Source organism: Bubalus bubalis, chromosome 3, assembly GCF_019923935.1.
Source record: "Bubalus bubalis isolate 160015118507 breed Murrah chromosome 3, NDDB_SH_1, whole genome shotgun sequence".
NCBI lineage: Eukaryota > Metazoa > Chordata > Mammalia > Artiodactyla > Bovidae > Bubalus > Bubalus bubalis.
In genome coordinates, this window is record NC_059159.1 from 124386167 (window position 1) to 124400404 (window position 14238).

The 14238-nt window shown below is 48.2% G+C and overlaps 1 protein-coding gene across 11 annotated transcripts in view; it reads left to right on the forward strand.

Annotated features, from left to right (window-relative positions):
- CCDC180 (coiled-coil domain containing 180) overlaps positions 1 to 14238 on the forward strand; it is a 72885-nt gene that overhangs the window by 35959 nt on the left and 22688 nt on the right. For all 11 annotated transcript variants that reach the window (XM_044940055.2, XM_044940057.2, XM_044940058.2 and 8 more), the window contains 10 exons: positions 110 to 198; positions 1875 to 1997; positions 3110 to 3283; positions 4100 to 4215; positions 5269 to 5395; positions 7018 to 7057; positions 7186 to 7646; positions 9161 to 9387; positions 12067 to 12242; positions 13625 to 13805. In XM_044940055.2, the coding sequence (XP_044795990.2) occupies positions 110 to 198; positions 1875 to 1997; positions 3110 to 3283; positions 4100 to 4215; positions 5269 to 5395; positions 7018 to 7057; positions 7186 to 7646; positions 9161 to 9387; positions 12067 to 12242; positions 13625 to 13805 (1714 nt within the window). The remainder of the gene's footprint in view (positions 1 to 109; positions 199 to 1874; positions 1998 to 3109; positions 3284 to 4099; positions 4216 to 5268; positions 5396 to 7017; positions 7058 to 7185; positions 7647 to 9160; positions 9388 to 12066; positions 12243 to 13624; positions 13806 to 14238) is intronic.

A 14238-nucleotide genomic window follows, 5' to 3' on the forward strand; every position in this document is an offset into this window, starting at 1 on the left:
AGGCACTTTGCTGGGGAGAAGCCACTTCCTGAGAGATGGGAAACCCCTCCTCCTGACCTTCCCTGTTCTGGAAGAGCTGCTGATGTGTTCTTTTTCCCCACCCATGGAGACGCCTACCACATGGACTGCATGATGCGGATCCGCTTGCAGTACGAGAAGATCTGGCAGGAGTGCCTAGCCCAAGTGCAGAAGTGCAGGGTGGGTGTCCCTCCCAGCCCTGCCCCTCTCCACCCTGCAGACCCCACTTTCCCTCCGCGTTGGTTTCCAGGCATTCTGAAGCTGTTCCCTCAGCCTGGACTCCCTCGTCCCCAGCTGTTCCCACCTACCCCTCCATGGCCCCCAACCTGACCACCTCCAGGGAGCCTTCCTTGACCCCCACAGACAAAATTTAGCACTCTGATCACCTCACCCTTCACTTGGCCCTCTGTATCACTTGACTTTATTTATTCAGCGGAGCTTATGTCATGGGCGTTATTCCACCAGTTCCCTTTTGTAAACAGTGCTTCCACTGCGGTCACACCCAACTTTACTCTCTACCCGCCAGCCTCTGCTCTTCACCCACCCGCCTCTGTTAGAGTGTGAGACAGTGAGACCTCCCACAACCCCCTTCAATGACAAGGCCTGGTTTCCTGAGGTATGAGGACATATTATGTCAAAAGGCCCCTTCCCCGCCTCCTTTGTAAGACTGTTGAGATGAAAATCCTCCACACCTAATCATTTTGAATATGGTCTAACATGCTGGCTGTGGCTGTAGGAGTCCCCAGGCCATGACGGTCTTGCCTGTAGGCCCCAAGATGCTCCTGCTGCCCCACCCCTCACACGTGTGTCTGTCAAGTTTTGCCTCTGCCATCAGGACTCTGAACAGAGTTCAGGAGAGCGGAGGGCTTTCCAGTGCACTGTGGGTGCTGTGGTCCCTGGGGGCTGTGCCACTCTCTTGCACCACTCTCATCAGATCCTCCAAGGTCCTACAGAGTGGGTGTCACTGGCCCCATCTGAAGATGAGAAGACCAGTTTGCAAAAGATCCACAGGGCTCTGCCTGCTTGCTCTGGGGCCTTAGGGGCCATCACATGCCTCCTAGTCAGCCCTTTAGGGACATCGGACCTTAAGAGTAAAGCCTGGAGGGAAGCCTTGTGCTCTAGAGAGCCTCCCCAAGACCACGCCCCCAGCACTCACCTCCTCACTCACCCCTGCCCCTGGGACTCCATGGCCCTGTGGCCCTAGCGTCAGTTCCTTGTGCCCCTGCTCACAGCCCTCTGCTGGGCATATGCAGGGTGTGAGTGCTGAGGTCACCACGGACCCTAGGAGCACTTTGAGCCTGACAGATGGCGCCTGGTGTTCCTGGGCAGCAGCATTGGAAGTGTTCAACTGGAGACACATTTCATGTTTTATAATAATTAGGGGAGGTTGATTTATTCTAGGTTTTGTGCATAAATCAAGTCCATTAATATAGAGAACTGGCTTTCCAGTTGGCATAACTCCAGACAGGAAATGGGAGCCCTGTCTGGCTTACAGCAATGCTGAGGGTGTGTAGGATGGCAGTTTATGCCTGTAGGGTCAGAAGTAGGAGAGTTCAGATCCCAGGCCCACCACTTGCCAGGTGTGTGCCCTCCAGCAAGTCCCTTCACTTCTCCCCAAGCTTTAGTTTCCTTATCTGCCAAGAGGGGCTAATAAGAACACCTCTGGCAGAGTCAGTGACCAGGGGTGGTACTCAGCACCTGGACACAGTGGGCAGATGAAGCTGGCCTGACTGGGCCACTGTGGGGGTTTCTGCCAAGGTTCATGGAGATGGGTGGGAGGTTGGTCTCGGGGCAGGACCAGTCCCGAGGTGAAGCCCCCATCAGCCTAAGCCAGGCTGTGCCTCGCCCCCCTCCAGAAGCAGCTGCTGGACTGGAAGGCCTTCACTGAGGAGGAGGCAGAGAGCCTGGTGAGCCCATCCTTCTTCCAGTTGGTGGGATGTCTCCAGAGCAAGGTGGAGGAGGAGCTGGAGGTCTTGGACGTGCGTAACTGGGGACCTGTGCTGCTGGGGAGCAGGGTGGGGGTCGCCCAGGATGCTGGGCTGTGAGAGGAGTGGGAGTCCAGGGGCTTACAACTTTGTCGCTGGTGAGTGCCTCCGCCTTGTCATGGCCAGCCCTTCTGGAGCAATTCCCCTGCACCGCCAGGCACTCCGGGCTCACCCCTGGCTCCCCAGCCACCCCCAGACTCCAGTCAAACACTCTCGGAAAGAGTGCCCCCCCCAGGCCCTTGCCAAGTCTGGGTGCTAGAGATCACAAGGAACAATTAGCCCAAGTCCCAGATGCCTAGAGTCTAGAGCAAGATTCAGCAAATGCTTCCTGTAAAGGGCCAGGTGGTAAATATTTTAAGCCCTGTGGGGTGTCAGGTTTCTGACTCAAATTCTCACTCTGCTCTTATCACATAGAAGCAGCCCCAGGCAACACAGAAATAAATGGGTATGGCTATGTTTCAATAAAACTTTTTTTCTGGACCCTGATGTTTGAATTTCACCTAATTATTACATGATTGATTATCTTCTTTAGGTTGTTTTTGGTTTTGTTTTTTTCCCAGCCATTTAAAAATGTAAAATCTGTGCTTAGCTCCCAAGGTTAAACAAAAAAGGCACAGGGCTACATGTAGCTCATGGGCCATGGTTTGCCAACCCCAGACCCTTTGAGAGTATAAGAGACACATATGAAAGAGGGAGAGATGAGACTTTAACAGTAGGCTCTGGTGTTTGGCTCAAGGGCTATGGCAGGGAGCTCCAAGGAAGGAGAGATGCCCAGGTCAAGATGGGCATGGCCCACTTGATGCCAGAGTGGTGCCTTTCTCCTTCCAGGCCCCGAACTCCCTCTTCAGTGGACAGGAGTACAGGTCTAGAGATGGGACTGCATGTCAGCCAGTCTGAGGGTGTGGCCGTGGACAGACCAGAAATGCTGTCCCAGAGAAGGGAAGGCCGGATGTGAAGATAACCTTGAGGGATGGTATCCAGACACCAGTCCCTGGAGATCTGGGGCTCCACGGGCTGGTGATGGAGCCCTGCTCCATGGACCCTTCTCCTTACCCCGGGGGCCGGTTGACACTTAAAGGCCCCTCCTCTGGGTTCTGCCACCACAGAAATCCTTCGAGACCGTGGCAAAGCAGACAGAGCGGCAGAGCTCAGACCTCTTCAGCTACTTCCAGGAGGCCGTGAACCTATGGGAGACACATCAGAGTGTGCTGTTGATGCAGGAGATGGAGCTGGAGAAGAGGATGGAGCAGCAGCGGCAGAAGCACAGGCGGGAGAACCAGGTGTGGCCCTGGCATCCAGGTAACCCCAACAGGAGAGGGGCGAAGGGCCACACCCAGATTGTCAGCTGCCCACGGCTCTGCCTGGGGGCCCATGAATTCAGCTAGCATTCAGATGCAAAAAAAAAAGAAAAAGAAATTCAATACCTACTTCACACCATATTTTATTTTTATATAAAAATAAATCCCCAGTGTATCTTAGACTCAAACGTAAAACCTCAAGCTATAAAACTTGAGCAGATGAGAAGCTGAGGCTCACCTTGGTCATGGGGGCTGGGTGGCAGTAAAGTTCTGCTGGAATTAGCTCTGGACTGTGCAGTGAGTCCTGGATCCAGACATGTCTGTGATGGGGCTTGCCTGAGAGACAGACTTGGGGGCATGGAACATCTCCCTCTGGCAGTCATCCTGACCCCCAGGACATGAGCTGGCCCCCACCCACCTGCCTTCACATTGTCTAGGGGTGGAAGGGATGCCCTCAGCATCTGACATCAAGCACAGTGCTGAGAAGGAGAGTGAGGAGTAGGTGTCTCTGGAAGGTGTAAGGGGGCTGGCCCAGACAGGGTGAGGGTAAGGGATGTCCCTGAGGAGTCCCATCTAAGTAGGGTCATCAGGGATTTAAAATTGAGAAGAACATTCCAGGCAGGGAGACGAGCCCATAGGCCCAGAGCAGTGAGAGTAAGAACGGTGCTTCTTATGTAGAAAAGCCTGCCTGGGGCACCTGGACCTCATCTCCAGGGGCAGGGCCTCTGCATGTCACATCCTCTCTTGGAGCTCTGGTGACTCACATCTGCTTCCTTCTGTTCCTGGTGTGGCTGCCAGGCCCAGGAGGCTCATCTTGACAAGCTCTTGGACCAACTGAGGCAGCAAAGCTATGAGAATAACCTGAAGTCACACCTGGAAAAGGCCAAGGATTTTCTGAAGAATATGCAATGCAGGTAGGCAGACCAGACTCTAGAAGAGGATGGGCTAAAATTCATATTCAAGGTCAGAGGCTGGCTGCCTAGGAGCCCAGCCTCAGGTTGCCTCCAGCTTTAGAGAGCACTGTGGTGCTTTGCAGCTCTGCCCTCAGTCAGCACAAAAGCTTTCAAGGAGAATTTTCATCGGAAAAATTTATGGAGGGATGTTTCTGGGTCATGTAGTTTAAAGGTCAAGAGCATGGGTCCTCCCTGCTTAAATTTTAAAACATACATGCTTTGTTAAAGAAAAAAAAAATTAACCAGTACAAACATATAGGAAATTCCCCTCATTTCTGCCCAACTCATCCATTTTGTGGACATAGACATTTATAAATGTTAGTATATATACACATGTAAAGTGTCTTTAAAATAAGAATCGTTTTATAACTTTGTTTCATTTTTAAATGACCATCCATTGATTAATATGGATGCTTCATAATGATTTAACCAGTCTCTAATTGATAAGCTTTTTAAGACTGGTGCCAGTTTCTCCATATTAAAGACAGTTCCCTGTGAACTATCTTGCGTCTTTGTGCCCTTGTACAGCTAATATTACAAGGGCTATTCACAGAAATGGGATTGCACTGCCAGTTGATTGCAGTACTTAGATTCAGAAGTACATTTTAAGGCAAATAAATAACCCCCTGAACCTTGGTCTTCTTACCTCAGGGACAGATGAAATCTGGGGCCTTGGTTTTGGAGTGTTTGATGGGATGATGTAGGTCAAGTTCTAGGACGGGGTTAGGACAGTAGACAGAAAGTGGGAACCCATGTTACCATATGCAAAGAACTCTCTCTGTCTGTGTTTTCTAAATGTTCTACAAAGAGTATGTACTCTTTGTATGATCAGAAGAATAGCAAAACAAATCAAGGATTGTTAGTATAAAAGGAAACCTCCGCAGCAGCTCTGCACAGAACTCGAGGCCAGGTACTAGCCTACCTCCATGAGGTCCGAGGCATGGCTTTTGGCTGGGGCCCCTCACACCCAGCTGACCCTCCCACTGACAGTACTTTCATCTCCCTTCCTTCCAGGTATGAGGCTTTTCATGGCCTCCTGACAAAGGAAGTGATGGAGTACCCAGTGATCATACTGAAGGAACTCAACTCCTACAGCTCCCACCTCAGCCGATACTTCTGTGTTCGTGAAATCTTTGAACAGGTATGGAAAGGGATACAAAAAAATCCCAGCTGCTCACCAAGAAGCGAAGAGGAGAGGATGACTTCTAGTTCATATTTGCCTCAATAACCCAGGGGGAGTTAGAGTCTATGCCAGGATATCAAGGAGTGAGAAACTAAAAGCATCTCCTAAAGAGACAATCTTTTTCTCAGACTCAAAGAGGTTAAAGGCTCAGAATCCAGGCCTCAGGTCTTGAATGGAATTATAATTAAAAGGCTGATTTTATAGGACTCCGAGTACTAGTCATCCAACTCACTATGCCACATAACCATCCTAAAGTATGGCTCTGACCTACCCATTCTCCTGCTCAGAAAGCCCTCACCCAGTCTGCAGCCCCAACCAAGCCCAGCCCACGGTCCCTGGATGACCATGGAGGCCCCCGCATCTGACTCCTGCCCTGACTCTCCGTGCTTCAGCGAACTCCTCACCCTTCCTTTATGTGCCACTGCCCCCTGCCCTTTCCTCACCCTGCTCCTCTGCTGGGATTCCTCCGTCTCTACACACCCCAAACTCCCACAGACCTCCAGCCACCACCAGTGACAAGACCCCACCCACCCAATCTGACCTTCCATCCCCTTCTTTACCCCACCACCTCTCCTCTCTGCATGTGCTTGTATGTTGGTTGTTATCAGATGCAGGAGTGAAGGGCATCCTGCTGGAAGGTGTTTCCTGTGAGGCAGGTGTGGCCTCCTGTCTTTCGTCCAGCTTTGATTGCCCTCAGCACAGTGTCCTGCACATAATTCAGATGTACCTAGTGCTTCCTGGTAAATGCAGGAACACCTGGTGTGTCCTGGTCTGACTCCCAGAGGTGGCTCTTTCCCGCACACATGCACCCAGAGTTTTGCACAGCCAGGGCGGAAGGTACTTGTGGTGGACGCTGAACCGGGCTCGGGTTTCCAACAGATGTGGGGTTCCTGACTCCTCAGAGAAGCCTCCTCTCAGCAGAGATCCCTGTCCCAGTTGCTCGTAAATGCATTGTGTGGCCCCTGGGTTGAAGTGAAACTCATGCTGCCCAGAGGTGGAGCTTTGAGATCAGTCTGGCTGCCTGGGTTAAAATGGAGGTGCCACTGTGGTGACAGTAACACAGGAAGGACCTGGGTCCGTAGGGTTTAGGGGGCTCGTCCAAGGGCACCCAGCTTGTGAGGAGCTAGCGTTCCAATCCACTGCTATCAATGGCAGTATTTCCACAGCTTCAGCCACAGCCAATGAAACAGGGAATGTGTAGAGTGAAGAGGGGGCTCCCACGTCACGTACATCGTGATCGTTGTGTATGTTCACATCCAGCAACAGGTGCAGCAGATTCCTGCCCCTTGGATGCATCTCTCCCTATTTGCTTTCTTGTTCTTTGCTCCAGATCACTACCAACCATGTCAGAAAGAGGGTTTATTCTGCGATTTTCATTGTATGATAAAAAAAACTTTGCTAATGTGCTTGGAATTAAGGAAAGATGATCAGGAACACCCTGCTCACCCCTGTGAAATAAGTGGTCAGGGCCTGCATCAGATGTAGAAGGCAGGGAGGAGGGGGCTTTTCCTTAAAGAAAAGAGGTGGCACATGGAGGAAGGCAGCACTATGTATTCAGTGTCTATGTTTTTGCCTCGTAGAACTTGGAGGGAGAAGTCATTTTCCAGTTGAGGGAACCAGGTAACATTTTTACAATTCAAGTCTGAGTCTCCCCAACTTCACGCTTGTGTATCTGGGGGCTAGGGAGGCCCAATCAGGCTGCACTGGTAACCTGTCTTTTCCTGTGCTTTGGGGCTGATCATCAACAGAACCACATGAAAAGCAGTTCCAGAAGAGAATGAGAAGACCGAGAGGAAAACGAAGATCCAAAGCAAACACGCGCAAAGGTGACGAAAGCAACAGTGGAAGGACGAGTTCCCTCAAGCCAGCCGAAGAGATAGAAGAAGAAGAAGATCAAGAGGCCGAGTCCTCCACCACACAAGAGGTGACCCTGAGTCCACAGGAGAAGTCCGTACTGAGTGAAGAGATGGATGAGTCCAGGGAGGACTCTATTTTAGGACTGGAAGAAATACAGGTTGAAAGAGACAGCTCCTTGAGATCACCCCCAAACCAGGCCAGTGTGATGGTTCACGAAGAAGAAGAGGAGGAGAAGAAGGAAAAGGTGGAGGAGGAGAGGGAGGAGGAGGAGGAGGAAGAGGAGGAGGAGGAGGAAGAGGAGGAGGAGAAGGAGGAAGAGGAGGAGGAGCAGAGGAGCTCATCTGTGGATGAGGTAGGTCAGCAAAAGGCTCACTCTTAGGTTTGGAAAATGTGCTGTGTTCACTCTCTGTGCCCTAGCACAAGCCGGGGTTCCCAGTGGCACAGTCTCCATTAGGCTATGTCTAAAGAGTAACAAACGTATGTACACTTTTCATTGCTGTCAACAGAGATCCCGTTCTCATGTCCCAGCAATACTTTTTAAACGTCACCTTTCTGTCCTCACATCCCATCTTGCCACCTCTGTAGTGCCCCCTTGACTCTTCCTTATCCCTCCCAGGTCCTCTCTCTTCTCCCAGCTTCTCTTTATTGTAGAGACCAACTTAGCTGCTCCATTCCTTCTCTCTTCCCATTGTCTGATTGTATAAGAACAAAGATCCATATCCAAGTTGGCAGACAGCTCTCCTTAGAGTGCAGGGAAATGACTCTCATATGAATAAATCTCATCCTCAAAACACATTCAGAGTCACAGAACAGTGATTTGGGATTCATAATCATGAAATTGCACAGACTCTTTTCCTATAGTGCTGTGGAAGAATTGGCATATGAGACCTCTGAACAGGGACCACAGGCAGGTAATTGAAAAGAGGGCTGGACACCAAGTGTAAAATAGTGACATGGTAAAAACTACTGTCTTAGTCTGTTCAGGCTGCTATAATGGAATACCATAGACTGGGTGGCTTATAAACACCAGAGATTTATTTCTCACAGTTCTGGAGGCTGGGACTTCAAGATCCAGGCACTGGCAGCTTCAGTGTCTGATGAGGGCCTGCTGCTGCTGCTGCTAAGTTGCTTCAGTCGTGTCCAACTCTGTGCACCCCACAGAGGGCAGCCCACCAGGCTTCCCCATCCCTGGGATTCTCCAGGCAAGAACACTGGAGTGGGTTGCCATTTCCTTTCCAATGCATGAAAGTGAAAAGTGAAAGTGAAGTCGCTCAGTCGTGTCCGACTCTAATGACCCCATGGACTGCAGCCTACCAGGCTCCTCCTTCCATGGGATTTTCCAGGCAAAAGTACCAGAGTGGGGTGCCATTGCCTTCTCTGTGATGAGGGCCTACTTCTTGGCAATAAACAGCTCTATTTTTTTCTGTGTCCTTACATGGTAGAAGGGGCAAGCTCTCTGATACTTTGTTTTTAAGGGCACTACCCCCATTCATGAGGGAGGGCTCTGCCTATTTGCCCTAATAACCTCCCAGAGTCTGCTTTCAAATACCAACACAACGGGGATATGAATTTTGGAGAGACACCAACATTCAATCTATGGCAACCATGCAGCCATTATTTAGTTCCAGCCAATGATGCCATATGGGAATGTAGACTCAGAATTGCCAGATTTTTCTGGTTTAAGAGAAATCAGAAATCCAGATTTTTAGGTGGCATGTCCCTATTTTAAAAGCATTATATGGGCAAAATATAACCATAGACAGGTTTCATCCCACAGGTTTACAACCTCTGATGTCAAAGGACCTATGGTAAGGATTACCAAGTCTGTTCAATGATGCCAAGTTTAAAGTGTTGTTTTCTGCTTAGGTCAAAGCCCAGGAGGAGAGTCTAGGGGAGATCTCCCAGGAGGAGATGGAGTTCTTCACAACCTCCAGTGGGAACACTTACTTTGTTTTCCTACCCCTGAAACAAGAAGAGAACAGCAAGACACCCCACTCCAACCTTCCTGCCACTCTCTTCAAGGACATTTCCAGTGCCAGGGTCTTAGAAGAAGTGATCATTCCATCCAGACTAGTTTTAGAGATTAAGAAACAGTGAGTGAAAATGCCTTTTATTCTCATTCTCTTCAAGTTTTATTAACAAGGTGAAATATAACAAAAGATTAGACTAGTTTCAGATGGAAAAGAAAGCAAATACCATATGCTAACACATATATATGAAATCTAGAAAGACAGTACTGATGTACCTATCTGCAGGGGGCAGCAAGCATTCTAACTTCTGAATTAGTTTTGCTTGTTTGTGAATTTTATTTAAATGGAATCACATAGAGTGTATTCTTTTATATCCAGCTTCTCCTGGTGAACATGTGTATATGTATTTCTGTTAGATATATAACTAAGAGTGGGTTATTGGGAAATTGGCTTATATGTGTGTCCATCTTGAGGAGATATGACCAAAAGATACTACCAAGGAGTTTTCAAAAGTGGGTTAACAGTTTGCAGCAATATTTGAGAATTCCAGTTGCTCCATATCCTCACTTGGTATTGTCAGTGGTTTTATTTTAGCCATTCTGGTGTGTGTGTATAGTGGTGCTTCATTGTGGTTTTAATTAGCATTTTCCTGATGAGTAACAATGTTGTACACCTTGTTATATACTTACTGGCCATTTAATCATCTTTCTGTGAAATGACTTATCAAATTCTTTGCCGATTTATTTTGTTGTAGATTACCTATCTTTCTTCTTACTAATTTATGTGAGTTAGTTGTCTACCTTAGACTGGAGTTCTTTTGTTAGTTAAATACGTGGTGAATGTTCATACCCTCTCTGTGCTTGTCTTTTTTTACTCTTGTAAAGGTATCTTTTGGTGAAAAGATATCTTTTTTAGTAAGGTCTTACACATCAATTTTTCCACTAGGGTTAGTGTGATTTCTGTCTTTTCTAAGAAATCTTTGCTTGCCCCAAGGTCGTGAAAATACTCTCCTGTGTTATCTAATGTTACAAACTTTCATAGTTAGATGTACAATTCAACTGGAATTGATTTTTGCTTATGTGTGTGGTATTAGTCAAATTCATTTCTATCCTGTATGAATAGCCAGTTAAGGCCGGGCCATTTGAGAAGACTCTTCTCTCTCCACTGCTCTGCTAGTCCTCCCCTGACTGATGGTGTGTGTGTGCCATGTACTCAGTCATGTCCAACTCTCTGCTGCCCCATGGACTGTAGCCCACCAGGCTTCTCTGTTAATGGAATTTTCGAGGCAAGAATATTTGCCTGGGAGTGGGTTGCCATTTCCTACTCCAGAGGATCTTCCTGATGCAGGCACCCCGACTGATTACCATAGCTTAATACTAAGTCTTATTATTTGGTTGTGTAAGTCCTCCAGACTTGATTTCTCCAGAATTGTCTCGACTATCCTTGGCCCTTTGTATTTCTGTATAAGTTTGAAATCAACTCATCAGTTTCTATAAGAAAACATCTGCTGAGTTTTTAGTTGTTATTGTATTGAATCTATAGATACATTTGGAGAGAACCAACATCTTGACAATACATAGCCAAGAAAATCATGCTGCATTTCTAACAGGATGAAATAATCAACTGGCAAAAATATTTGCAGTTCACATCTCAGTCAGAGGACCTTGTGTTCCCAATATATAAAGTGCTCCCAGAAATTAATAAGGAAAAGTGCAACTACATACTAGAATGATGGGCAAAAATATTAGTGGATGGTAGACAGGAAAATAAATTTAATAGTCTTGAATTCATAAAAATATGCTCAGTCTCAGTCATGACAAAATTGTCAGATTCAAGAGTTTGACAATACAATCTGAAGCTATGGAGAAATTGTTGTTCAGTCACTATGTCGTGTCTGACTATAAATCCATGGACTGCAGCATGCCAGGCTCCTCTGTCCTCCACTATCTCCCAGAATCTACTAAAATTCATGTCCAGTGAGTCAGTGATGCTATCTAACCATCTCAGCCTCTTCCTCCCCTTCTTTTACCTTCAGTCTTTCCCAGGTCTTTTTGATGAATCACTATTTGCACCAGGGGGCCAAAGTATTGGAGCTTCAGCTGCAGCACCAGTCCTTCCAATGAGTATTCAGGGTTGATTTCCTTTCGGATTGACTGGTTTGATCTCCTTGCTGTCCAAGGGACTCTTAAGAGTCTGTTCCAGCACCATAATTTGAAAGCATCAATCCTTTAGCACTCAGCCTTGTTTATGGTCCAACTCACACCTGTACATGACTACTGGAAAAATCTTTGACTATACGGACCTCTGTCAGCCCAGTGATATCTCTGCTTTTTAATACACTGTCTGAGTTTGTCATAGATTTTCTTCCAAGGAGCAGGCATCTTTTATTTTCATTGCTGCAGTCACCGTCCATAGTGAGAAATGGAGAAATAGGAACTTTTATTCATTGTCTTGCAACAGAAGCAGTTTGGCAATATCTACCAGATCCACAAATGTATTTCAGGTTTTGATTCAACAATTCCCTTTTAGGGAATTTATCCTATAGAAATTATTCTGCACTTGACATATGTATGAGGTTACACGTTACAGTCTTCTTGGTAAGAACAAACGAATGGAAACCACGCTATGTCCACCAGCCAGGGGATCTGGCTAAATGAATGATGGCCCATCCAGACAAAGAAATACAATGAAATGGGAAATTAAATAAGAAAGAAGGAGTGGAAGAAGGAAGCACTTTATATATCAGCCTGGAGAGATCACTCCCTGGTCACAGTTGCTGACCCTCTCTGGTCTCTCCCTCAGGCTTCGAACTGGCTTTTTTGAGCACTTGGAGAAATGGTTTGACCAATGTGCCCTCAATGCTCGGGTCATCATGGCCAGCAAGATTGATGAGCTGGATTCAGAACTGGAGCTGCGTCTGCACCTGCACCAGCCAAGAGCCCAGCACATTGAGAAGGACATCCACAACGTCAGGGCAGGTACTGTGGCTCTGCATTCGTTAGGCAGCCCTGGTTTGCAACACGCAGTGCTTAGCATGTTGTCATCACACACTGGAAGATGTGTGTGAGGCTGCAGCTCCCAGGCTGGCAGAGAAGGTTGTACCCAGAATCCTCACATAAGATTTTTTAAAGAGGGTATTAGATGCTGAGATGAAGAGTATAGTCTTATTTTAGCTTTATGGGTCCCAGATACATTCCCACACCTGTCATTCACACTTTCATGACGGATGCCCTAGAGGCAGGCCTGTAGCTCAGGAATCAGAGCTAATAGGCTCAACCTCTCTAGCTGTATGACTCTGAGCAGGTTACGTGACCTCTCTGATCTGTTCCTAACCTCCTGAGGGCATTTTGGTGGTGGTAATTAACTCTCCTTGAAGTGGTACAGTGCACAATCATGAACAACTAGTATAAGCCAGAGTCTCCAAAAGTGGTAGCCATTATTTTCAGCTTATAATTCTTAATACTTAAAAAGACATGCCATTTCTAGGGCAGAAGGCTCCATCATTTGGGGGGAGGGCACTTTTATTTGAAAGCTTCAATGGTGCCCATCAGGTTTTCACTTGAGTCATACTTTAAACTTCATCATAGATCCTGAGAGCTTCCTGTTGCCTTAGGAGACCTGCTTGACTTTTTAGGACCTCGCCCTCATCTGGGAAATGTGTGCATTAAATATAAATATAAACAAAGATGCTCCCTGAAGTCTGGTTTCCTTTCTCTTCCCTGGCTCCCGGCCCGATGCACAATGTGAAAATGGAGGCCAGAGAAGTGAAGCCCCAGAGTCCTGCCATTTGCTTTTGGCAGAGCTGAGCTCACAGTACATCCTCCACTCCAGGCAGTAGGAGGTCAGATGAGGTAACCCAAGGCTCTCTGCTAGCTCTTAAGGCCTATGATGGAGCTCTTAAAGTCCGCCATAATTCAGGCTTATTGGAAATGAGTAACCACTGATATAAAGGGTCAGATGCTAACTGCCAAACTCTGTGTTGGCCTTTTGCTCCCAGACCCTCTCACCAAAATCCCTGCCCTCCCCATCATCCCACCTGCTCCCAGGGTGGGAGATGCTCTCCTAGCTCCCAGGCCGTGTTCCCTTCTGCTACAGGCAGGGTATTTCCACCACTCACAGCCAACCAGAGCCTCCTCTCCAATTAAGGACACTGGGACTGTCTCAGATTGGTTCCCCTGAGATCTGAGTCCACTCCCAGGCTGAGCCCTGGGGAGGGCAAGGGGAACTGGGCCTTGGCCTAAAAAGTCCCTTCTCTGTAGCTAGCCTGGGAGAGGCATGCCACTATCCAGGAGAACACTGTCCTGAGTTGACCCAGGGTCCCAGAGGACCTCAGCCCTTCTACCCCTGTGTCCTCTTTCAGCTGAGCTCTTGCTTCATCAAGAACGGCTGAACAGCCACTGTGCAGGGGTGATGGAGACACTGAGGAAGGAGAGGATGATGTTCTGCCAGTTCCAAGAAGAGCAAAACTTGAAGAGCAAACACTTCCGCCGCAAGATTTCTGACATGGAGCACATCTTCTTGAACGCCACCAAGAGCCAGAAGTAAGGGTCTTGGGGACTCAGTCATGGCCTGGCAGCCCTAGAACCCTGGCCAGATGCCTGTGCTCAGAGAAGCAGTCCTCCCATCCGCTGTGGACAGCAGAAGAGTCGGGGTTTCCAGAAGGACTTTCATCTCTTCATGAGAGTAGGAGTCCAGCTATGGTGACGCATCTGGCCAGGGGCTTGGTTCTGGGGGTGGGGGAGCAGCCAGAGAGAGAAAAGGGTGCAAATGTCAGAGTGCAGGGATGCAAATGATGGCCCTGACATGTCCATGGTGGGAAAGACCCAGGGAAATCAGGACAAGCTTCCTTCAGGAGGCCCTAGGGCGGAATGGAGGGAGGTGAGAAGGAGGCAGAATTCTCCCACCAGAGAGGAGCACTGGCCCAGCTCCGGGTGGAGATGTGCTCAGGGTAGAACCAGGGTTTCCTGGAAGGCC